Source organism: Dipodomys spectabilis, unplaced genomic scaffold (genome assembly GCF_019054845.1).
Source record: "Dipodomys spectabilis isolate Male_0828 unplaced genomic scaffold, ASM1905484v1 ptg000019l, whole genome shotgun sequence".
NCBI lineage: Eukaryota > Metazoa > Chordata > Mammalia > Rodentia > Heteromyidae > Dipodomys > Dipodomys spectabilis.
Genome location: NW_024870696.1, coordinates 21,155,194 through 21,180,149, shown reverse-complemented (window position 1 = coordinate 21,180,149; position 24,956 = coordinate 21,155,194). Strand labels below are relative to the sequence as shown.

The 24,956-nt window shown below is 45.5% G+C and overlaps 1 protein-coding gene across 2 annotated transcripts in view; it reads right to left on the bottom strand.

Annotated features, from left to right (window-relative positions):
- The window catches only part of Aldh7a1 (aldehyde dehydrogenase 7 family member A1), a 54,203-nt gene extending 35,730 nt beyond the window's left edge, over positions 1–18,473 (bottom strand). For both annotated transcript variants that reach the window (XM_042674669.1, XM_042674668.1), the window contains exons 1-11: positions 18,262–18,473; positions 17,184–17,237; positions 15,757–15,822; positions 12,512–12,592; positions 11,772–11,895; positions 9,220–9,352; positions 8,226–8,270; positions 4,856–4,933; positions 3,686–3,783; positions 2,309–2,350; positions 1,376–1,470 (exon numbers count right to left, since the gene is read on the bottom strand). In XM_042674669.1, the coding sequence (XP_042530603.1) occupies positions 1,376–1,470; positions 2,309–2,350; positions 3,686–3,783; positions 4,856–4,933; positions 8,226–8,270; positions 9,220–9,352; positions 11,772–11,895; positions 12,512–12,592; positions 15,757–15,822; positions 17,184–17,237; positions 18,262–18,453 (1,008 nt within the window). In that variant the 5' untranslated portion in view covers positions 18,454–18,473. The remainder of the gene's footprint in view (positions 1–1,375; positions 1,471–2,308; positions 2,351–3,685; positions 3,784–4,855; positions 4,934–8,225; positions 8,271–9,219; positions 9,353–11,771; positions 11,896–12,511; positions 12,593–15,756; positions 15,823–17,183; positions 17,238–18,261) is intronic.
- Positions 18,474–24,956: the final 6,483 nt, after the last annotated feature.

The window sequence follows — 24,956 nt, the reverse complement described above, 5'->3', positions numbered from 1 at the left end:
ATAAAAGCAAGACCAGCTGGCCTGGGACTCCGCCAATCTCTAACATAAGCCTGTAATCAGGTGCCAGGCGCCATGGGACTTGTGCTGTAGTCTCCTAGCACAGGTACTAAGCCATACATCACCTAAGTTAGTCTGAATTAATCTCCATATGACAAGTGAATTGTCATTTTGAGACCTAGCCACTGAAAGGCCATAACACTGTGATTCTTTTCATATGCATCACTAATAATTGCTATGGAAGCCAGAGTGAGCAATGACTAATAGTATTCTTTAATATTCAGCACTAAATACAAAGCATCTGCTCCAAAACACAAAGGAAAATTAAAGCAGACTGCGAAGAGCGATGGTTGGCTTGCATGTCATTGTCTATTTTACCAGGTGAGTGTGGATAAAAGTTATCTGTAATATCTCTGCTTCTTTCTTAGCTTGAGTATGTTTAATATTCATGAACAAAATAAACTGAAAATACTATCGCATCTTAAGGTTCTTTTTGAGAACTTGAATGGGATTGTATAAAAAATAAAAACTAAAGGGCTGGGAAGGTGGCTCAGTGGTAGAGTGCTTGCCTTGTATGCATGAGGCCCTGGGTTTGATTCCTCAGCACCACATAAACAGAAAAAGCCGGAAGTGGCACTGTTGCTCAAGCGGTAGAGCGCTCGCCTTGAGCTGAAGAGCTGAGAGACTGCACCTAGGCCCAGAGTTCAGGTCCACGACTGGCAAAAAATAAATAAATAAAACAAAGACTAAAGCCAGGTGCCAGTGTCTCACATGTGTCATTCTAGCTACTCTAGAGGCTGAGATCTGAGGATCGCAGTTTGAAGCCAGCCCAGGCAGGAAAGCCTATGAGACTCTTACCTCCAATTAACCATGAAAACTGAAGTGGCACTGTGACTCAAAGTGGTAGAGTGCTAGCCTTAAGCAAAAAAGCTCAGGGACAGCATCTTGGCCCTGAGTTCAAGCCTCACAAGTGACAAAAAAAAGTATATTTTGCTCTAATTAATTTAGATTTATAATTTTAGATTTATAATTTGTGATTTTGGCTCAAGGGCAAGGTGCTGGTCACCCCTGCTATGTGATCTTGGACTTTTGCCTACATACTGTTACAGAAGAAAAACCAGAAAGAGGTCTCAACCCCAGTCACTTTCCATCAACTGCTGGAATCCTATTTCTCTGAAGCCACCACTAGCTTAGAGTAGGAAAAGTCTCTAGTTGATTTGTATGTACAAAAGGGTGAGCTGGACCATATAGATGCGAATCATGTCTAGGGAATATATTTTTTCTAGCAGTTCCTCTATGATACCTAACCAACAGCAGACATTCAAACATGGTGGATAAAAGGACCAGAAACCACAACAACAAAAAGTAGGCCACTCACCAGTCGTCTTGCAGTGGTACACCTCTGGCCAGCAGTCCCCACGGCAGCAAAGAGGGCAGATGGAACAACTAAGCTGAGGTCTGCATCCTCAAAAGCTGAGAAGCACCAACGTGCGTCAGCGTGACAAGCAGGCAGGTGATGTAGCAGCTAACCGGCACCACACAATGTCTTTACAAAGCAACAGTGCACCAACACTAGCATGTAAAGTAAGCATGTCCAAGCAGGTGTCAGTGGTCAAACTATAATCCTAGATACTCAGAAGGCTGAGTTCTAAGAATCTCAGTTCAAAGCCAGCCCAGGAAGAAAAGTCCATGAGACTTTTAACTCCGGTTAAGTAGCAAAAAATACAGAAGTGGAAGTATGGCTCAAATGGTAAAACATCAGCCTTGAGCGAAAAAGCCAAGCAAGAATACAGATGTCAAGCCCCAGCATTGGGAAAACAATAAATAGAAAAAAAAAAAAGAAAAAGAAATCTTCAAACCCACAGATTAAATAGCAAAACAATGCCTTAAGGCCATAAAAATAACTAACATTCCATTAAAGATCAACCAATGTGTCTGAAATCAAAAGAAATCTTCAAGTAAATCATTAAGTTACTTTAGAAAAACTAGTGTGTAGCCAATTTTCAGAAAACAAGGGAAAAAATGAAATATGGCTGTTATTTCGCACTACTACAGATGATCAAAGACACACACACAAGTTCTAGGGCCCAGGTAACATTTTCCTAACATGAATTTTCTTCCTTTTGGTTATACGCCTTTAACTCAAACCTATGTCCCATCTCCTACGCAAAATCCCTGAGTGTGGAAATTAGGCGCGAGGGGCCCACATAGCAGAGAGCATCTTGAGCAAGTGCTGAGTGGTCAAAATGGCAGCAACGGACATACCAACCGAACACAAAGCAAAGCAAAGCAAAGCAAAGGGCCGCCTTACCAATAATTGCATTGTTCCCTCCAAGTTCTAACAAACTTTTCCCTTTAAGAAAAACAGAAACATAAGTTAATTCCCGTGTTCATATATAAACAGTCGCAAATTATAGCCTATCTCAATTTTTTTTAATTCTGATTAATAAAGTAGCATAACTATTTATCAACATCAAATTTCCTGATCTTTTTATTTGTACCATGAGAAAATTATGTGAGAGAACCTATCTTTATGAAATACACTGAAATATGCAGAGGCTAAGAGAGACACCTTCCCCTGCCACAAAATTCAACAATGATACACACATACTGTGTTTGCATATGTATTGCTAGAGAGAGAGAAATGACCAATGGTGAGAAATATAAGCAGTGAATCAATCTGATGAACAAGAATAAAGAATTCCTGATGCTAGGCCTAACTTTAAGGTCTAGTACACACAGGGAGGATTGCAACAGTGTAACTCCCTCCAATAACTTACATTTTAACAAGATAAATTCCAGGAAGCTAGAACATGTGTTGTCAGGAGGAAAGGAGACCAAGGGGAGGCAGAGCTGACACATTGAGATGGGAAGGGTGAGTAATGCAGTCACAGTATTCAATATACATATGTGAAGATGGAACTGGGTAAATTTAAGGGAGGAGTTGGGTTGGGAGAGATGGAGGAGAATGATGATACTCATCAACATGCCTTGTACTCATAGTTTGACATGGTGAACTGAAGCCCCTTTGTACAACTACACAATTTTTAAACTATATTAAAAAATAATTTTAGGGCTGGGAAGGTGGTTCAGTGGTAGAGCGCTTGCCTTGCATGCTCGAGGCCCTGGGTTCAATTCCTCAGCACCACATAAGCAAAAAGAAAAAAGTCGGAAAAAAGCCGGAAGTGGCGATGTGGCTCAAGTGGTAGAGCGCTAGCCTTGAGCTGAAGAGCTGAGGGACAGCACCCAGGCCCAGAGTTCAGGCCCTACTACCAGACCCAAAAAAATAAAATAAAATAAATAAAAAAATAATAATAATTTTAAAACATAGGCCATCCACTACAGAAACTGCTACAGTGAATTCCCTCAAACACAAGCACACAATGTCCTATGAATTTAGCAATTCCACTTAAGGGTATGCGACGAACTCTTACATGATTCTATTATTCTTTACTGGAGAGAAAAGGGGTCTCCTGTTTAATAAGAGTCCCCATTTTAATGAGTCTCCTACTTCAGAGACTTCCTTAATATTTAACTACTAACAATTATACCCTTTTACTTAAACATTTAAGTAAATATAAGCAGTATCTCCATGGAAATGGGTCAAGGAAAAAAGTGTAGAAGACAACTGTAAGGCTTGTCACCATACTTCTGAGAGTCCGATCTTCATGACAGTGCCAACACTTACCAAACCTCTCCTGAACCATGAGGGCCACCTGCTTCCCCACCTGAGTGCTCCCGGTGAAGGACAGCAGGCTCACTCGCTCGTCTCTGGCCATGGCTGTGCTGCGGAGGACAGACATGTCACCCAGGCAGAAACACCCAGCAATGACAGAACCAGAGGGACAGCAGGAAAGCACTAATGGGTTCTTACAAGACAGTCGCCATGGCTATGTGGAAGCCCAACCCAAGGGTTCAAGGTAAAAATCGTGAAAATGCAATCACCTTTCACAAGTAGATTCACACAGGAAAACAAGCCAACCTGTTTGCTGTTAGCCAAAGAAGGTGGTTTTCCTCTATGGAGGGATTGCTAGCACAATACGGTCCTGGTATTAGCTTGGTGAGCACATGTGGGGATTTTTTGGTACCTACTATATGATTCGTCTAAAAATTAAAAACACAGATAATCTAGAGGGAAACAGCCTAGTGTATTCTTTAAAGAAGCTGACTTATAAAGGCTGTTCTGGGATTTCCAGTTACTTCTAAGGAAGGAAGAGCAGACATTACTGATTTTAACCTCTTTGTCCCTGGCTCAGGGCTTCAAGGGCTTCACTGGGAGCCAAGCAGGGAAGTCTCAGTGTCGATATCTAATGCAGGGCTGGACAGCTTGATTAACTTCCTCAGGTTCAGCACACATATACGAACACTCACTGATGCATCAGGTGGGCTGCTGCTTAGTGCTCGAAACTACTGATCAGTCCCAAGGCCATCATCAAGGACAGAAAGCCCAGAGGGCCCGAACAGAGTGAGTCAAAGAATGCAATGTTCTTGTTTTAGAGACATTTGGAGAACACCTAACTGCATAGATTCTCATCTGTAAAAAATAAAAGACTAGCTGATTGCTTCTTTTTCAGACTGCCCAATAAGTACAGTTGTAAGGTAAAGTATTGGAAGAAGACTACCACCTCAGCAATACTAGTATGGTTGTAAGTCTTAACTGTTAAGAAACCTCACCAAGTCAAAGGCTAAGCCAAGTACAAACAATCTCAACTTCCATTCAAGTTCAGAGCAAGTACAGCCAGTCCCAGCTTACGAGACCATCTCATTTCCTCAGTGACTGGCTTTGTCACATGGTAAAGGTGATTCCTGATCATCTACCGAGTTCCTTCAGCCGAGCTACTCCACAGTCTCCACCTACCCGATGTCTGCTCCGCCACATGTCAAAGAACAAATTGCACCCGGCAGCTTGTTGTTCTCCAGAACTTTGGACACTATCCTAAGAATGGAAAAGCAGTTACTGAGTAAGGTAATCATTCAGTTTTTTAAAGACCTTTCAAAGGTAAACTCCATGGGCTGAACGTGTAGCTCAGTGGTTAGAGTGCCTGCCTAGCCAAACTCAAAGGCTCCAAGTTCAAACCTCAAAGTCACCAATAAGTAAACAAATAGATTTCAACTCTCTCCTTTTCCAACTTTCTCTCATATTTCTTCAAAGATTTTCTTTTTTTCTTTTTTTGTTGGTTGTAGGGCTTGAACTCTGGCCTGGGCGCTGTCTCTCAGCTCTTCAGCTCAAGGCGAGCGCTCTACCACTTGAGCTACAGCGCCAGTTATGGTTTTCTGAGTGGTTTATTGGAGATAAGAGTCTCCTGGACTTTTCTGCCCAGGCTGGCTTTGAACCATGATCCTCAGATCTCAGCCTCCTGAGTAGCTAGAACTACAGGCATGAGCCATCAGTGCCTGACTTTTTCAAATATTTTCTTACAATAAACACAGAAACACAACTGGTAGAACTATTTTGGTTTTTTCCTAAAAGAATCTTAAAATACAACATAAACAGAAGACATGAAGCCCCGCTCAAGTGGTTTTAGGAGTTTTGGGCCAAAATGGCAGATTGGAAGCTGGGAGTAAACCTTGGTAATAATGCAAATGCTTAAGTATGGGCCAGGGCCTGGGTTCATAAGTTTTGCATTGTTTTCTTTTTGACATAATACATTTGAACACATCTCTGCAAATCAGAACTCTGTAAAAGAACAGTAAAAGAAAAAGTGGAAAGAGGAAAAGATCTCCCAACCCAGACAAGAGTCTAACCCAAAACCATGCCCAGGCTAGGCACTGTGGCTCTTGTCTATAATCCCCGCTTCTCTGTAAGGTGAGATCTGATCATTGAGGCTTGATGCCAGCCTGAGCAGAAAAGTCCATGGCACTCTTATCTGCAGTTAACCAGCAAAAAGCCAGCAGTAGATCTATGGCTCAAGTGATAGAGCACCAGCCTTGAGTGACAAAGCTAAAAGACAATGCCCTGGCCCTGAGTTCAAACCCCCATAACTGGAACACACATATAAAGAACCATGCCCAGCCGGTGTTATGTTTCATAAGAGTTGAGCCATTTTCAATTTGTACAATTCTTTCTGTGTAAAAAGCATTGCACAAGTAGATAGTATTCTGTTTAAAAGCTGGGATTTTCCTCTGTACTCAAGGTAGAGTTAATAAAATCCTTCACCTAATATATGAGAATCTAGCCGTCAGTAAAATTCTGTTCTCTGCTTATCTGATACCATACATGTTAGTTATACTCAGACATCGTAGCTCACTCCTATGGTCCCAGTACTTGGGAGGGAGAGTCAAGATGATTAAGAATTCCAGGACAGCCTAGACTACACAGCAAGACCCTGCTTAAAAAAGAAAAACAACAGGCCGGGCACCAGTAGCTCACGCCTGTAATCCTAGTTACTCAGGAGAGGCTGAGATCTAAGAATCACCGTTCAAAGCCAGCCCGGGAAGGAAAGTCCATGAGACTCTTATCTCCAATTAATCACCAAGTGGTAGAGTCCCAGCCTTGAGTGGAAACCGCTAAGGGGCAACACCCAGCCCTTGAGTTCAAGCCCCAGTACCAACCAGCATACACAACAAAACATATTTCTTAAGCAATGTGGTGGATGGTAAAAATGACTCCGTTGCAGACCAGGACAACTATGTATGAACTGTAAATGGAAATGCACATTTTCTAGGCCCCCTGAATTCAGGGATACTTGTAACTACATATCCCTTGTGGTGCCTATACAGCTTCTAAAACTGTGAAAAAAAAGATTGTCTTGTGGCTTCTGTGAGCCATAGGGCTCGGAAGGCAGGGTAACTCCCACACTTGACCAATGAGGAACTCAAGTCCCACCCCTTTGGGGCAGGGTAACTCCCACACTTGACCAATGAGGAACTCAAGTCCCACCCCTTTGGGGCAGGGTAACTACCACACTTGACCAATAAGGAACTCAAGTCCCACCCCTTCGGGACAATACTGGCTGAAGAGGGAGGCCAGTGCCACTGCCCTACAAACTCCACTCCTGGACCACATCCTTCTGCATGCAGGGACCGGGAACATGCAGCCCCCCCCCCCCACCCCCGTGAGGCCTGCAACACTGTGCTCCTCATATGCTTTCTTCAGCTGCCCACAGCCATCTACCTGCACTGATTTTGTATGGGTTAGGGGCTGGGAAGGTGGCTCAGTGGTAGAGCGCTTGCCTTGCATGCCTGAGGCCCTGGGTTCGATTCCTCAGCACCACATAAGCAAAAAGAAAAAAGCCGGAAGTGGCGCTGTGACTCAAGTGGTAGAGTGCTAGCCTTGAGCTGAAGAGCTGAGGGACAGCGCCCAGGCCCAGAGTTCAGGCCCCACGACCGGACCCAAAAAAAAAAAAAAAAATTTGTATGGGTTAAAAATTATATTAACACACAAAGTTCTCCATTCCTTGTTAGCAATAAGCTCCCTATAAACAATTCAAGAGTGCTGACCATTCAACACCGAGTATTCCCTAAATTCCAGATAGATAACCCATAGCACTGATTTTTAGGTTATCAGAGGTTATACTCTCATAAATGGAGAAATACAATAGTAATAATTGTGTATGTATGTATGTGTGTGTGTGTGTGTGTGTATGAGTACCAGGACCTGGCATTTTCTCACTGGGCTTATTTCCTCAAAGTGCTGGTTAAATAGAGTCTCAAGGCCTTTTCTGAACACTGATTTCTAAAAGCAATCCTCCAGGTTTCAGCCTCCTCCATAACTAAGATTACAAGCATTAGACATGTACACCCAGAAATACCAATAATTTTTTAACCAATAAACTCAATACACACAAATCAGTGACACTGGATCAAGGTAATAATCAGTTCTTTTTATGTTGTTAATTAAACAACAACAATAAAAGTACTATCTGGCTAGAAATCTGTTCTCAACACCATTAATTTATTGGATGATTAACAAATACCGCTCCTAAACTGCTAGAATCCTTCTTCTCCACTATAGATGTTTTTATTTTCCAAGTGATTAAAAAAATGCCTAGATGAGTTCAACACCAAGTCACCCTCTGGCATGTTTCCAAAGAAATAATAAATGGCTTGAAAAGAACTGTGTAGGCTACATAATGATATAAAAATGTTATTGTAACCAAAGGAGAAAAGGTTATACAAATTCCATCCTTAAATAAACATGACAGTTTTACAGCAGATTAAAACCATAGGCCTATCAAGTCATCCTTTCAAGATTATACCTTACCTAGCAAAGAGCCACGTGTACTTACTTAGTGACCGCTACGCTGGTGAGTGAAGTCGTTGGCGCTCCTTTCCTTCAGATAGTAAGAGACAAAAGAAAAGAAATTCAACTTGAAGACAATCATAAATACATGTGTGTGTATGTGTGTACATGTGTGTATGTATGTGTGTGTGTGTGAGAGTGAAAGAGAGAGAGAAAGAAAGAAAGAGTGTGTTCTGGGGCTTGAACTCAGGGCCTGGGTGCTGTCCCTGAGCTTTTTGCTAAAGGCTATTGCTGTACCACTTTAGCCACAGCTCCACTTTCAGCTTTATTGGGTGGTTAATTGGGAGATAGTCTCAGAGACTTTGCTACCAAGGCTGGCTTCAAATCTCTATCCTCAGATCTCAGTCTCCTGAGTAGATAGGATTACAGGTGTGAGTCACCAGCACCTGGCTATATATACCTTTTATTACCAAGCAGAAGCAAAAATGTTCTTGAGGGGAAAAAAATTACTTCCTATTAGACAATTGTCCAATTAGAGAATAGAAATGTCTCTGGGACATAAGGACTACAAATCTTCATGATGTATGACATATGCAGCCTGTGGCTGCACTGGTCATGGGAACTCTTACATTCCCCTCTGCCAAGTACAGTAATGCAGTAAAGTAGAAATCCATCAAGTACCCAACCAGCCATTTGGATTTAAATGTTGGGATGCATGGATTTCTTTGAAAATGGGGGCCAAACCATTCATCTTTTTGCCTATGCTTTGTTTTACAGATTGACTTTCAGATTATCCAACTGTGGACAGCACTTAAAATCAGTATTCCCGGCTAGGCCTGGTGACACATGCCTATAATCCCAATCAATACTCAAGAGGCTAGGATAGGAAAATCTGGAGTTCCTGGTTAGCCTGGGCTACACAGAAAAACCTTGTCTCAAAAGGAAGCAAATAAATAAAAATAAAATACATCTGTAGAGGAACCAGATATACAGAGACTGTGATATACTGATCCCTGGGTAGGAAAGTGAGCAGACCTTACCAAAGGCAGACGTTTCCAGCAATCATGGCGATGGCATTGTTCCAGCCATACACTGCCACAGGGAAATTGAATGCTGTGATGATTCCCACCAGGCCTAAAGGATTCCACTGCTCGATGAGGGCGTGGCCAGGTCCTGAGGATGGGTGGACATAGAGCATGCTCAATGCCAACAAAGGTAATTAAGACCCAAGTCTGGAATCATCTTTAAAGCAACAGTACATACTCTAGATCAAGAGGATGCCAAGTGCTTTCCAGTGACCACTTACACAGCTGTAGGACATGGACAATTTTAAGGTAAAACAGAATTGTTTATTGTCAACCACAATGATAATCATTGTGCTTCTGAATCTCACAGGAGCTACACCGATAAGTCTCCCAGCTGGGAGACAAGGAAACATCCCATTAGTCAGGGGCATCTAAGAGATGTGACTGCACACAACTCCTGACTGTCACAGTGGCACTCTTTGTGTTACCTGATGAGACACTGGGCCAAGCTCTCTGAAGGTAAGATAAGGTGTCTCCTCAGCCTTACAGTGAATGAATGAGCTTCTACTTATACTCACGATGAGAAAATTGAAACTATAGGGGCTGGGGAACATAGCTCAGTGGTAGAGCCCTTGCCTTGCATGTGAAACAGCCTAGGTTTGGTCCCCAGTGTCACCAAAAAGAAACAGAAAGAGAAAATAGAAATAGAAATAGATTGTAATAATAAACTTTAAAGTCAACCTTAATCCCACAGTCTTCTTTTAATCAAAGGCAGATGGAACGGAGAAGAACCAGAACAAAGGCTGTCTGTTCACAGACTCAGGTGAAAGCCCCAGCTCCACTGCCTGGCACAGCCTTCAGCCCTCTGGCCACATTCATGTTGTTACCTAGGACTGGGGAATGTGCCAGGTGACGCACCACACTCCCAGGTCCCTGCAGCTAGGTAGGGCCTTTCTCCTCTCTCCTGTCCTTGCCCTTCTGCTTTGCTGACCTCTCTCCCTTTGCTTATAACCCTCTGCTCTCTGGATCAATACTGTAGGCACTCTGGATGAAGTTCAAACTCCTCCAGTTCCCTGCCCCTGTACTGCACCTTCCAGATGTACTGAACCAAGATGGCCCAATGGCCCAGATAAGCCAAACTCTCCGTGTGTGTGTGTGTGTGTGTGTGTGTGTGTGTGTGTGTGTGCGCGCGTGCGTGCATGTGTGTGTGTGTGTGTGTGTGTCACTTAAGCCCCAGCTCCACTTGTGGCTTTTTGCTGGTTAACTGTAGATAAGAGTCAAAGCCTACCCAGGCTGGCTTCGAACCACCATCCTCAAGATCTCAGCCTCCTAAGCAGCTAGTATTATAGGAGTGTGCCACCAGTGCCCAGCCCCCATCTTACACTTTTACACAGGTTTCTTCCCTATTGGAAGCAACCCCCTCACCCCCGTCCCAATTTGTGATCTCTTGAGGTCTTCAGTTCGGTTATCTCACTTAAGTGGTCCTTCCTGCAAGCGCATGCAGACTGGGGTAAGGACACCCTATGTGATCACCTCCTACCCTCCACCTGCAGAGCACCTGCCACGCTCAAGCGCGATCTCCTGCTCAAAACACAAGGGACTTATTTTCAAGCTTAGGAATTCTGAGGCTGGAGACTACCCCTTACGGACCATGTTATCACCTATTAGACAGCCTGGAATACATTCTGCAACATTTACTGAGTTAATGAAGTCCAAGTTATCCCCAAATATCTGCATAGATGATTTTTTGAATGAGTCAGGTGTGGTGGTCCACACTCCAGAGGTCCAATGATCATAAATTTGGGACCAGTCTGGGCCACATAGCAAGACTCTGTCTCTACCACTTGAGCCATGCCTCCATCCTTAAGGGATATATAACTTTTATAAACATTTAAGACATGCTAATAGCCTACTAGAATTAGCTTAATGTTTCCCTGCTAGTTTAGCACTTAAGTCATTTCTAATCTCTCTGGAGGCTGAAATAAACAATTTGCTCATAAACCTCTATTACATTTTAGATTATTTACTTAAGACACTTAAAATTTGCTTTCAGGGTAAGGCTCTTTGGGAGTGTACTTTTTGTTTGTTTTCTAAATGGTTAAAAAAGTATGATACCCACAGATTTCCCAAAACTATTATCTTTAAAGCAAAATAACGATGATTCTTTATCTGATGTCTTACTTTGCTTTCTTAGAAAATAAAGTTATTTTCAGCCAGGGACTGGCTTCTAGCACCTATAGTCCTAGCTATCTGAAGTACTGCTATTTAAGCCAGCCCTGTTTGAAAAGCTCTAAAGACTATTTCCAATTAGCCAGCAAAAACCCACACCAAAGGTGTAGCTCAAGTGGTAGAGTAGCAAGCTGAACAAACTAGCCAAGTAAGTATAAGAGTAAGCTAGCCAGGTGAGTTCAAGCTCTGATGCTGACACATACAAAAAAGAAGTGAAGGTATTTTCATTTATTATATCTCAGTTACAACTCCTCTTTTGCGAAACTTCGCGGCCAGAGCATTTTTGCAGTTCTCTGTATTAGCACGAAGCTCTTGGCTATACCAGCTTCCCGGCTTACTTTCTGAAGGTAGGATGGGTCCTCCAATCATCCTGGACAAGCCCACAGCATAGTCACAAACGTCCACGTACTCCTGAACCTCCCCCACACCTTCCACTAAGATCTTCCCCATCTCCAGGGACACCTAAGTGCAAAGTAAAAACATTGATTTGTGATTGATTTGTGATTGACCATTTTGTGAGAGCAATAAACCAAGAAGAAAAGTCTATTCTTATTTTCTGAAGAATTTTAAAACCATATACTTTTCTTCACGTTTTCCTATCTATTTCAATCTTTCCTCTAAAACAGGATTTTTTGTTGTCCTACTGGGGTTTGAATTCAGGGCTTCATGCTTATTAGGCAGAAGCTCTACCACTTCAGCCACTTTTAACCCTAAAGGAAGAATTTTTGAAATTTACAAAATGCGTTTCTTAAAAATTGACCATCTTCTACACAGAAATACTTGACCTTCTTATTTCCCATTGAAAAGATTACTTATTTGTCTATCTCTTTATGTAATTTTTGTACCAGTACTGGGGCTTGAACTCAGGGTCAGGGCATTCTCCCTTAGCTTTATCACTCAAGGCTGGCACTCAACACTTGAGCAACAGCTCCACTTGTGGTTTGGGGCTCATTAACTGGAGGTGAGAATCTCTGTGACTTTCCTGCCTGGGCTGGCTTCAAACTAGGATCCTCAGATCAGCCTCCTGAGTAATGAGAATTTTAGGCATGAGCGTTCTTTATATACACAAACACTTTACCAAGCTTCCCAGAACTTGGATCTTCTCCCGTAAGGCATCTCCAATCTGTCTTACGATCTCTCCACGCTTTGGAGCAGGAATCTAAGAGAGAGAAAATTTGGTTTCTGTCGTAAAGTATACATTCATGTCTAAAACATGCTGGATGGGTATTGGATAAAAACAAGGTACAATCACCTCAAACAACATTTTTTTTAAAATCACAACAGAGATTGTGATATGTTAAACACTGAGACTACAATTATAAGTGATACCTCCAAGGAGCTAATACCTATAAAGAAGGTATAGAAGAAATTAGAACCACCACAAATAGTCACAAATTGCCAGCAGGGCTGAAAAGACCAAGGAAACCCAATGGGACTGAAACTCAGAAAAAAGCAAGACAAGAGATAGAGAATATCACTAAGGTAAGAAAGTAGACTTGAGGCCTGAAGGATGGAAAAAGTCAACCACAGGAACATGCTTCTTTGAAAGCAGTCTGACCGGAGAGCCAGATAGCTAGATGATTTTAAGGAGTCAGAATCTTAGTCAAGATACAATGTGCAATCATCAGTGGTATTTAACTCAAATGAACTAAATGAAACTGGTTTGCTCTAGCACAGGCAACGCTCTCACAAAGAATCTTCCCACTCGGGACAATCCAAAAGGAATAATACCTCTTTAAGAGTGCAACAAGCTGTCTGTTTTGTTGTTGTTGTTGCTTTGATTACTTGAGCTTGGTTTTTGAGACAGATCTCAATACATAGCTTAGACTGATCAAGAGCTAGGATGCTGGTAATCCTCCTGCCTGAGATTTCTGTGGGAATTAAAGGTGTGTATCACCCTGCCCAGCCAACTTAGTTCTTGTCTGAGGTACCAACCAGCTACCTCTCTGCAACACTGACCACAGCGATGCATATCATTTTCCCACAGCCACAGAGGCACCGTTAGGAACAATTCGGTCTCTCCTTTAAACTTTGAACTTGATTGCTTAACACAAATTCTAATCAAAGGAATGACATGCACCAAAACCTAGCTTGCTCATTTTGTATTGAAGAGATTGGGGCTAAGGAGACCAAATTTGATTATGATACTTACTGTGCTGGGGCTCAAACCTAGAACCTAGAGCATATTCCACAAGTACTCCACCACTGAATTACACACCCACCTCTCTAGACCTCTTTTTTGGGAGGTGGGGGAAGGAGGCAGTCTCAGCATATAATCTCAGGCAGACCTTGAACTCTTGATCTTTCTACCTCTTCTTAGTGAAATTGCCAGCATGCACTACCACATCTGTCTTCCATTCCTCCATTTTAACTTTTGTTACCTATTTATTTTGTGTGAATCAGAAATGAGGTTTGAACTCAGAGCCTCCCACATTCACTTTTCTTTTCTACTCACTTTTCTTCCCAGACTGTCTTCAAACTCGGATCCTCAGACCTCAGCCTCTTGAGTAACTAGGATTAAAGGTGTGAGCAACCAACACCCAGCTCCTTTCTTATTCTTAAACAGGAGATAATGCGTTACTTTTATGTAAGAACATTTTTTTAAAAAATTGGTCCTAGGGGACTGAGAAGGTGGCTCAGTGGTAGAGTGCTTGCATGAGGCCCTGGGTTCGATTCCTCAGCACCACATAAGCAGAAAAATGGAAGTGGTGCTATGGCTCAAACGGTAGAGCAGTAGCCTTGAGCTGAAGAGCTGAGGGACAGTGCCTAGGCCCAGAGTTCAAGCCCCACAAGTGACCAAAAAGAAAAAAAAAAAAATTGGTCCTAGCATTTGTGCTTGAACTCAAGGCCTGGATGCTGTCCCTTTTCTTCTTCATTCACAGCTGGAGTTCTACCACTTAAGCCATACCTCCACTTCCAGTTTACTGGTGATTAATTGAAGATAGGAATCTCACAGACTTTCCAGCCTGGTCTGGCTTCAAACCTTGATCCTTAGAGTTCAGCCTCCTGAGTAGATAGGATTATAGGAATGGGCCACAGTGCCCAGTTTGAAAAAGAAAATTTCCTAAGTAAAGTAATAAGTGACACTGCTCTGCACACAATCCTCTGCCCAGGTAGATGAGCTATCATCTCCACATTGCTGCGCTGTAGAAAGAACACTTTTCCTTGTGGACAGCAGAACTCAGAATTAAAGAGGAGGAAGGGTGTAATCCCTGCTCTGCCCAGGACAGTCTTGGCTGAGCGGAGTCTACATCCAGCCCAGGGCTCTCTGGAGAGTCTTCTCTTCCTACCACCCCACTTCTAGCCCCCTTGTAATCATTGACTCAGAGAAAACACTGGGCTTAAAGTGTTTCGCAAATCCTGCAGCACTTCGTTCTGCCCCACACTGAACCTTGCACACAGCGGGCTCTACTGTAAGCACTTGCAATAATCAGTCAGTGATTTAATCCTCACAACAGCCCCAGCCTCACTTTTGACCATTCCGAGGATGGAAGGCAAAGGGAGACTGGGAAATCCAGGCCTTCTCTGCTCTCTGTTACTGTCGCTCCAAGGGAGCTGCCCCCCGCTACTGACAGATCAGAACCCAGCCCAGTGCCAGCCGCAGAGTCCACATTTCCTCATTTTATCTCCTGAGGGAGATTCAGAGATCAAGGAGGGAGACTGTGCCTCACAAACCATGGGGGCCCTGTTCCTGAGAAAGGCACATGGCCTTCTATAGAGACACCCCTCCCAGGTAAATCTGGAGGGGGAAGGAAGAACAAATAGGTATTTCTCCATTCTATGTACTCTACTATAACTTAATTGGAGTATAAGGTGTTCATACCTGCAGCTTATATGCCACCGGGACAGAGTTCTAACCCATTAACAATTACCCACGCATTGGATGTCAAACCCAGGAAAGACACAAGCCCAAAAACAGGTAGAAATTGATCACAGCTCTAAGCAGTGCACATTTCAACAATGTCACATGTGTGTGTCGTGTGTGTGTGTGTGTGTGTGTGTGTGTGTGTGTGTGTGAGAGAGAGAGAGAGAGTGTACTAGAGCTTAAACTCAGAGCCTGGACACTGTGTCTTAGCTTTTTCACTCAAGATTGATGCTCTACCCCATGTACCACAGCTCCACTTCTAGCTTTTTGCTAGTCAATTGGAGATAAGACTGTTATAGACTTTCCTACCTGCACTGGCTTCACACCTCAATCCTCAGATCTCAGCCTCCTGAGTAGCTAAGCCTACAAGCATGAGCCAGTGCCTAGTCTACAATCCATCTTCTCACGGCTGTCACAGGTGACCCTCCCGAGCTTCCCACCACACAGGCCACACTTACATCTGCCCAGACTTTCCAAGCCTCTCTTGCTTTCTTCACAGTTTCTTCATAGTCTGCCATACTGGCCTAAATTCAGAATTAGGGAAAACGAAAAGGAATTAAAAATGGATGATCTACTTCCAGAACACAATGTATATTTTTTTTTGAAAAGTGAAAAATATCTCTATTTCTAAAAATTATCTCGGGGCTGGGGATCTAAATTAGCAGAGGGTTTTCCTAGGATGGGCAAAACCCTGGGTTCCATCCCCAGTGCTGCCAATAAATAAATAGAAAATCTGGCTATAGCCAGGCGCTGGTGGCTCACATCTGTAATCCCAGCTACTCAGGAGGCTGAGATCTGAGGATTGTGGTCCAAAGCCAGCCCTGGCAGGAAACTCTGTGAGACTCTTATCTCCAATAAACCACTAGAAAACCGGAATTGTCATTGTGGCTCAAGCAGTAGAGTGCTCCCCTTGAGCCATCCCAGCAGGATGGAATGCTGCTGGGCTTTAAAACCTTGCTTTTCAAAGTAAGTTCTATTAGCTTCTTCTGGAAAGACACCTGATCTGCATTAGAAAAGTAGAACCTCTAGCTCAGCACACAGGCTCACACTTTAACTCCCAACTACTCAAGAGGAGGAGATGAGGATCTTTTTGCCTGGGCAAAAAGATAGCAAGACTCCCATCCCTATGTGGTAATGAATATCTGTAATTCCAGCTACTTGGTAGGCAGAAGCAGGAGGATAATAAATTCAAAGTCAGCCTAGGCAAAAGGTAAAGAGACCCTACTTCAAAGACAATATAAAGCTGGGCACTGGTGGCTCATGCCTTTAATCCTAGTTACTCAGGAGGCTAAGACCTGAGGATCATGAGATCTGAGGAGTGAGGTAAAAAGCCAGCCCATGCAGAAAGTCCAAGAGACTCTTATCTCCAATTAACCACTAGAAAACTAGAAGTGAATCTGGGCCTCAATCTACTCTTGAGCAAGAGTTCAGAGACAGAGCCCAGACCCTGAGTTCAAGCCCCATGACTGACCAAAAAACAAAAACAAAAACAAAAAACAGACAAAACAAATAAAAAATAAAAGCAACAGTGCTAGTGACTAAGCTCAAGTGGTAGAGCACTTAAAAAAGAGACTACTCTGCATTTATATGCATCTATATTACTTTTTTTTCAGTCATGAGGCTTGAGTTCAGTGCCTAGATACTGTCCCTTACCTTTTTATGCTCAACGCTAGTGTGCTACCACTTGGAGCCACAGCACCACTACCAGTTTTCTGGTAAGATAAGAGCCTCACAGATTTTGCTGTCCAGGCTGACTTGAATCATGATCCTCAGATCTCAGTCTCCTGAGTAACTAGGATTACAGATGTGAGCCACAAGTGCCAGGCTTGTATTACTCTTGAGTGACACAAACTTCCTGAGAGCAGTTTGAATTTTAAAAACTCACCTGTCTAACTCTTGCTATTGGCTCATTGTTAGCAGGACAATATGTTGTAATAACCTGAAAAAAGATAGAAAATATTATACACAGAAATCATAATCCTCTCCAAATTGAGAGAACCATACAAACAGGGAGAAGAAAACAGAAGGAAAACAAAAACTGAAATACAAGTTTAAATGAGAAACATTTCCATTAACCATTATTATAATTAAACCCCTACAGGTCTTTGACTTCTAACCTAAACATTAGGAACCACCTTTTCGTAAGATCTACTTTTTCCACCTAAGTATCAGCTATATACAAAAAAAAAGCCCTAATGTAACCGGTTATTTGACCAAATGAAGCCAGACCCTGTGGCCTGTACCTATAATCCAGCTGCTCAGGAGGCAGAGGCAGGTGGATTGTGGCAAAAGGCTGTACCACAGAAAAGCGCAAGACCTACCTGAAAAATAAACTAAAAGCAAAAGGACTGCGGAGTGACTCAAGTGGTCCTGCATGTGGCCTAGCACGCAGGAAGCCCAGAGTTTAAAAAGCAATAATAATAATAATAATAATAAGCCACAAGAAAAACAGGATGAAACTTCTAGTTCCACGTCTGTGAAACATTTAAAATCACTTATATCTCCTACAATCACAGAAAACCATACCGCCATACTTCCTCCAACAAAGCAGATTCAGTATGTAACTTTTCTTTCTCTTTGTGCCAGTACTGGGTCTTGAACCCAGGGCCTAGACACTGTCTCACACCTTTTCATGCTCAAGGCCTACGCCCTACCACTGGAGCCACGGCTCCACTTCCAGAGTTTTGCTGGCTAATGAAAGGTAGGAGTGTTACAGACTCTCCTGCCCAGGCTGGCTTCACACCGTGATCCTCAGGTCTCAGCCTCCCGAACAGCTAGGGTTACAGGCGTGCGCTGCCCGCGCCCCACAGACAGAAAACACCCAAGAAAGCGGGGGTGTTTCACTGATCAGAAACCGGGCGCCGCGGAGCCTGGAAGCTTCTGGTCGGGCTCTGCACCCCCGCCCCCCCCCCACGGGGCACCGGCCGAGTCGGGCCGCGGGTGCGAACCCGGGCGCCGCCTACCTCTCCCCGGCCGCCCCAGCTCCCGTTGTACACGCCCTCGTTTTCCTCGCCCAGCCCCAGCTCCTTGAGCCAAGCAAACTGGGGCTGGTGGATCAGCAGGGTGGACATGAAGGCGACAGGCCCGCTCCGGGGTTCGGGAAACGCGCGGCACTTCACGGCGCGCACCCCCAGCGCGCGGGCCGAACGCCACATCCCGAGACCGCGCCTGGAACCCCGCGGCGGCGCCGGGGCGCCGCTGAAGTAGAGCCCCGCCCCCTTCCGGAGAGCGCCCATTGGCCGGGCCCGGCCCCGCCCGTGCGCCGCCCCCTGCAGGAGGGCGCTCATTGGTCGTGCCCGGCCCCGCCCATACCCCGCCCCCCACGGCGCCTGCCCTCCTCCGTCCCCTGCCACTCCCCCTTCCCACTGCTCCTCCTCGCTGGGAGGGAGCGTGAGGGCTGCGGCCCGCTGGTGAGAGACCCGGGAACCTTGGCCGGGCTGGGAATGCTTTTCAGCAAAATCTTGGCTCTAAAGTACAGGAGATTAGAGCAGAGCCAATCAGGCTGCAGCAGTGCCGTCGGTGCGCATTCTGATTCCACTGAGTTCTGGGCTCGCTCGCTCCCCCCCCTCCTCCTGTGTGCTAGAACTCAAGGCCTTGCTCGCTCTGTGTGTGTGTGTGCGCGTGTGTGTGTTTGAACTCGGGTCTCTCTCTCTCTCCCTCTTTCTCTCACTCTCTCTCTCTCTCTTTCTCTCTCGATCTCAGGGCCTTGCACTCTTGTTTGGCTTTTACCGCTCAAAGCTGGCACTCTACCACTCAAGCCACACTTCCACTTCCAGCTTTGTGCTGGTTAATTGGAGTAAAAGCTTCTTAGAACTTGGAAGGCACACCTGTAATCCTAGCTACGCTGAAGCCTGAGATCTGAGGACTGCAAGAAGCCCGTCCAGCCAGACTCTTATCCCCAATTAACTATTCAAAAAAAGCCGAAAGTGGAGCCGCGGCTCAAGTGGTAGAGAGCTAGCCTTGAGCAAAAGCAGCTCAGGGACAGTAATGCTCCCTATAAGCCACAGGAGCGGCAAAAAGAAAAAAGGGTGTTTTGGAGTTCTCCACCTGGGCTGGCTTCCAACTGCAATCCTCAGACCCCAGTCTCCTGAGTAGCTAGGATTGTGTCTTTTCTTTAAATTTGGTCCTGAAGTTTGAATTCAGGACCCAAACTTGCAAGGCCGGCACTCTTACACTTAGGAGCCATGTCTCCAGACCAGTTTTTTGCTGGTTAATTCACAATGCTGACAAGGAAGGTTAGCTTCTTTTCCTTTACCAAGTCATTAGCAGGGTCATGGGTATCTTTCTAAACCAGTTCTGGGAAGACAGGACCCAGCAACGGCCACCCTTGAAAACTAGGGTACCTGGCTCGGCACCTCCTCTTTACAAAATTCACTGGCCCTGCCCCACAGACCAGGGAACATCTGAAACAATGAGTTCCCTCCCCTTTTAAGGGGATAGGGGATGGCCCCCAGGGCATGGTGTGTATTAAGCATGAACTCTACCACATCCCCAGTCCCAGGAGCAATGAATTGATGAGAAGAACAGGAAAAGATAGAACTGAATGGGTCACAAGAGAAAGCCTATGGAAACGCAGAACCCTGAAGAAATGGAAATGTACTCACTGAACACAGGAGCTTTGAACCAGTTCCAAGTTAGAAGTGGCACAATTTACAAATGGCCTGTGGCCTCTCCTAATGACCATCAAAGATGTTGCAGGGTAGTGATTAGATACAGATTACTTCTACTTAGAATAGCCTGGGTGTTTGCTGGTAGACTTTCTTTCAGAAGGTATAGCCTAAACAGAGCTACCTGCCCCACTGCAGTGTTAAATGAGGGAAATCACTGCCACCCCTTTTCTAAAGCTCAGAACCTGACTTGTCAGTGCCGTTTTTCTGGTAAGACTTTTTTTGGGTAAACTCTTACTAATCAAGTTCTTTAAAAATGCAGGACTGAGAATGTGACTTAGTGGAAGAGTGCTTGCCTAGCATGCATGAAGCCCTGGGTTCGATTCTTCAGTACCACATACACAGAAAAAGCCAGAAGTGGTGCTGTGGCTCAAGTAGTAGAGTGCTAGCCTTAAGCAAAAGAAGTTCAGGGACAGTGCCCAGGCCCTGAGTTCAAGCTCCAGGAGTGTCAAAATTTGAGAGAGAAAATTATCTCCTGAGAAGACTAGCTATTCAAATCTATTCAAATCCTCTCTGGAGGGCCTGGGAAGGTGGCTCAGTGGTAGAGTGCTTGCCTTGCATGCATGAGGCCCTGGGTTCGATTCCTCAGCACCACATAAGCAGAAAAAAGCCAGAAGTGGTGCTGTGGCTCAAGTGGTAGAGTGCTAGCCTTGAGCTGAAGAGCTGAGGGACAGCGCCCAGTTCTAGAGTTCAGGCCCCACAACCGGCAACAAAAAAAAAAAAAAAAATTCCTCTCTGGAGGGGCTGGGAAGGTGGCTCAGTGGTAAAGCCCTTGCCTTGCATGCTTGAGGCCCTGGGTTCGATTCCTCAGCACCCATAAGCCAAAAAAAAGGCCAGAAGTGGCGCTGTGGCTCAAGTGGTAGAGCGCTAGCCTTGAGCTGAAGAGCTTGAGGGACAGCGCTCAAGCTCAGAGTTCAGGCCCACAACCAGACCCAAAAAAAAAAATCCTCTCTGGAGGAGAATGTTGTTTAAGAGGCCTAGAATCAGCCAGGCAGTAATGATTTATTACCTGGTCAAGGAAGAAGAGCTGTGGCCTTGAATGAAAAGATTAGGGATTTTGTTAGGTAAACTTACAGGTGTGTAGATAGGAAAGGTGCACCAGCAAGGGTAGTGGTAGGCACATTCCTGTGCACGCTCAATTCAGTGTCCTAATCATGGTCTAACAGGATGAACACTAGCACCTTTGGTACAATTTAACATTATAATAAGGTTAAGTTTACTTTGGGTCATTTAAAAAGAATGAGCCAGAGTATCTCAATGATTTGGGATGGTTTGTGTAAATTTCTTCTTTTTTTTGTTTGTTTGTTTTTTTGGTCTGGTCGTGGGGCCTGAACTCTAGGCCTGGGTGCTGTCCCTCAGCTCTTCAGCTCAAGGCTAGTGCTCTACCATTTGAGCCACAGTGCCACTTCCAGCTTTTTTTTTTTTTTTCTGCTTATGTGGTGCTGAGGAATCGAACCCAGGGCCTCATGCATGCAAGGCAAGCGCTCTACCACTGAGCCACCTTCCCAGCCCTGTGTAAATTTCTTCTAAGATCCTTAGCTGGCACACACACACACATACACACACATGTACACACAGACACACACGCGCGCACACACACACACACGGAAAAAAGAAAGAAAGAAAGGCTGGTGGGCAGACATGCAAACCCAAGTGCTGGGTAGGATGTGAATCAACTAAAGTTTTCATTGATTGCTGACTAAATAAATTTAATATAAATGTTTTGGGATTTTCATAAAGTCCTAGCTAAATCTCCAAAGCATTATATCAAGTGAGAGAAGCCAGATACAAAAGACAACAGTAAAATCAGTCCATACACAAGATAATATGGGAAAGAGGCGGTGGAATAGTGATGGACTGAGGTTGGTAAGACTCCCCAAAGTCAGGCCTCTGACCTATAACTTTGGTAACAGTTTTGTTATCTATAGGATACTGGAAAACTATGTATGGGAAAACCAACCACATTTAGAACTCAAGATGGCTTGGTAAGTTTCTGCTAAACTCCTACACTCTATTGCATGATAAGCAGAAATTGATTTGGGATGGATTTTTTTTTTGCAGTTCTGGGCCTTTCGCATACTAAACACTCAACCCCTGAGCTATACTCAACCACTGAGCTATACTCAACCACTGAGCTATACTCAACCACTGAACTATACTCAACCCCTGAGCTATACTCAACCCCTGAGCTATACTCAACCCCTGAGCTATACTCAACCCCTGAGCTATACTCAACCCCTGAGCTATACTCAACCCCTGAGCTATACTCAACCCCTGAGCTATACTCAACCCCTGAGCTATACTCAACCACTGAGCTATACTCAACCACTGAGCTATACTCAACCACTGAGCTATACTCAACCACTGAGCTATACTCAACCCCAACCAATATTTCTTCATCACCTGTCCTTCCAGTGCACAAAGTCCCTGAGCCAGACACGTCAGGAAACAGTGAAGAGAGCAGATCTGTTCGTGGGGAATTCTGACACAAAATAAATACACTACTACTGATGTCCTGAAGAAGGCCATGGGTTTGAGAATGGTATAGGTATTCTGTTCTACTTAGGGAAATTGAAGAGGCTGAAGAATGCCTCTTTGAGATGACATTTGGTCAGACTGCTGGACTTCTTTTTGCTCTACTCAGATAAGAATTGTGGGTAGTCATAGAGGTAGCCTAAGGGCTGGACTAGCGGACTCAGGACACTTACAATTCCAAACCCTGACAATTTGGGGCCTATTGCTCCAGGCTTTAGTTGGAGGGTTGCTGGAATTTGGTAGCTATTATAATCCTCAGCTTCCAGCAGTAGTGACTAGCAACCAGCAGGTGGTGGTAGCAGACAGTACCTGCTAATGTTCTTAAACAGGCCTCCTGTATTAGGACGTTCAGCTTCACAGTGGCCAGTGTTAAAGAGTTCACGGGTCTAGAGTATGAGACCCTTGACTGTTTTGTTGTTATTGTTGTTGTTTGTGGAGCCTGGGCGCTGTCCCTGAGCCGTTCTGTGCTCAAGGCTAGTGCTCTACCACTGGAGCCATAGTGCCACTTCCAGTTTTCCAGTGGTTAACTGAAGATAGGAGTCTCATGGAGACTTTTCTGCCAGGGTTGGCTCTGAACCCTGATCCTCAAATCTCAGCCTCCTGAGTAGCTAGGAGTACAAGCATGAGCCAAGGGCACCCAGCAAACCCTTGATTCTTAAGGCTGATACCTCCCTGGGATGCTTCCCGTAACTAGGACTACACTTTCTCATCTCCAGTTCTACAGGGCCATTGTTGTCTTTGCCTCTTCTCCTTGCCACTCCTAGTCACTCCCTGGAACTCTGCAGCCACCTTCTCCTCCTACGGCCATCACAGACTCCCACACTCCCATGGGCTCAAAAGGGTACAGCACTTGCCTAGCAGTGAAGTTTGAGTCCCAGTACAGTCTCAGTCTCTCTCTCTCTCTCTCTCTCTCTCTCTCAAACACATACACACACACACCACACACGAAAGAAAAAGAGAAAAAAAAAGCAAGATAAAGTCTGTTGGTCAGAAGGGGAATGGTGGCAGCGGTGTTTGCACCCAGATTGTTGGTACCTCTGCTGGGCTACTGAGAAGTGTCCCCCCGCCAGCCTGGGTAAAACACTGCCATTAAGAGTTCACCAATGTTTGTTATCCAGTGTCTAAAACGGTTGTTAATGTTAAGAAACTGGAGGAGAAAGGAAGAAAACAGGCTGGACTCGATTTCCATCAGGCTAGGACGGTTTGTTGACGTACAGCAGTGAGGCTTGGAGACTGTGCAAAGAGGTGGGCCAGAAGTTGGGTTTTTATGGGGTCGGAGCAAGGAGGCAGAGGTTAATGGAAAAGCCCTTAGGCCTAGGGAGCTGGGGGGCTTTACGCTGGGGCCCAGGATGGCCTGTTTACAGCCAGGCCCGGGGGGGGGGGGGGGGCTGCCCTGCCTGTGTCAGGCAGTCTGCGGTCTTTGGGGGCTCACCTGATGTCTGTGTGCACCTGGGAAGCAGGGTGAGCCATCTTTCTGATAACGTCTTCCGGAGCTGGAGCTGGGCGGCGGCAGCAGCTGCGGGCCGCTGTGCACTGTGCCCACAGACTGGGTGGAGCGGACAGGCTGGCGCGGGGAGACAGTCAGTCCAACCTGGCTGCCCGGCTGACAGTCACCCACGCAGGACGGTGGAGGCACCAGAGAAGGGAACGGCTGCCCAGGACTGAGTAAGGTATGGGGTGAACAGGTTAGCTTATTTAAAAGAAAAGTGAACATGAAAAGGAGGCACTGACAATAAGGCCAGTTTTGTTACCAGCAGTTTAACAGTGCTTAACGGTGCTTTAAAAGTATTGAACCAGCCGGGCACCGGTGGCTCACGCCTGTAATCCGAGCGACTCAGGAGGCTGAGATCTGAGGATCAGGGTTCAAAGCCAGCCCTCCCCCCCAAAGTCCCTGAGATCTTATCTCCAATAAACCACTAGAAAAGAGGTAGAGCGCTCGCCTTGAGCTGGAGAGCGCAGGGACAGCGCCCAGGCCCAGAGTTCAACCAAATAACCTCGGGGTAGAGTTAGGGCACGGGCTCCTGAGGAAGTGCCTTCCAAGTGCGTGTGGGGGGGGGGAGAGGAGGGGGAGCCAGGCCCCGGGACGGATCCTCTCTCAGGGAGTGGGGGACCCCGGGGCTGGGTCCACTTTCGGGGAGTGACGGGGTGGGGGGGAACCCTGGGGCTGGGTCCCTCTCGGGGAGTGACGGGGGGGGGGGGACCCCGGGGGAGTGACTGGGGGGTACCCCGGGACTGGATCCACTCTCGGGGAGTGACGGGGTGGGGGGACCCGGGACTGGATCCACTCTCGGGGAGTGACGGGGTGGGGGGACCCGGGACTGGGTCCACTTTCGGGGAGTGACGGGGGGGGGGGGGGGGGGGGGGGGAACCCTGGGGCTGGATCCGCTCTCCGGGGCTGGATCCGCTCTCCGGGGCTGGATCCGCTCTCCGGGACTGGATCCGCTCTCCGGGACTGG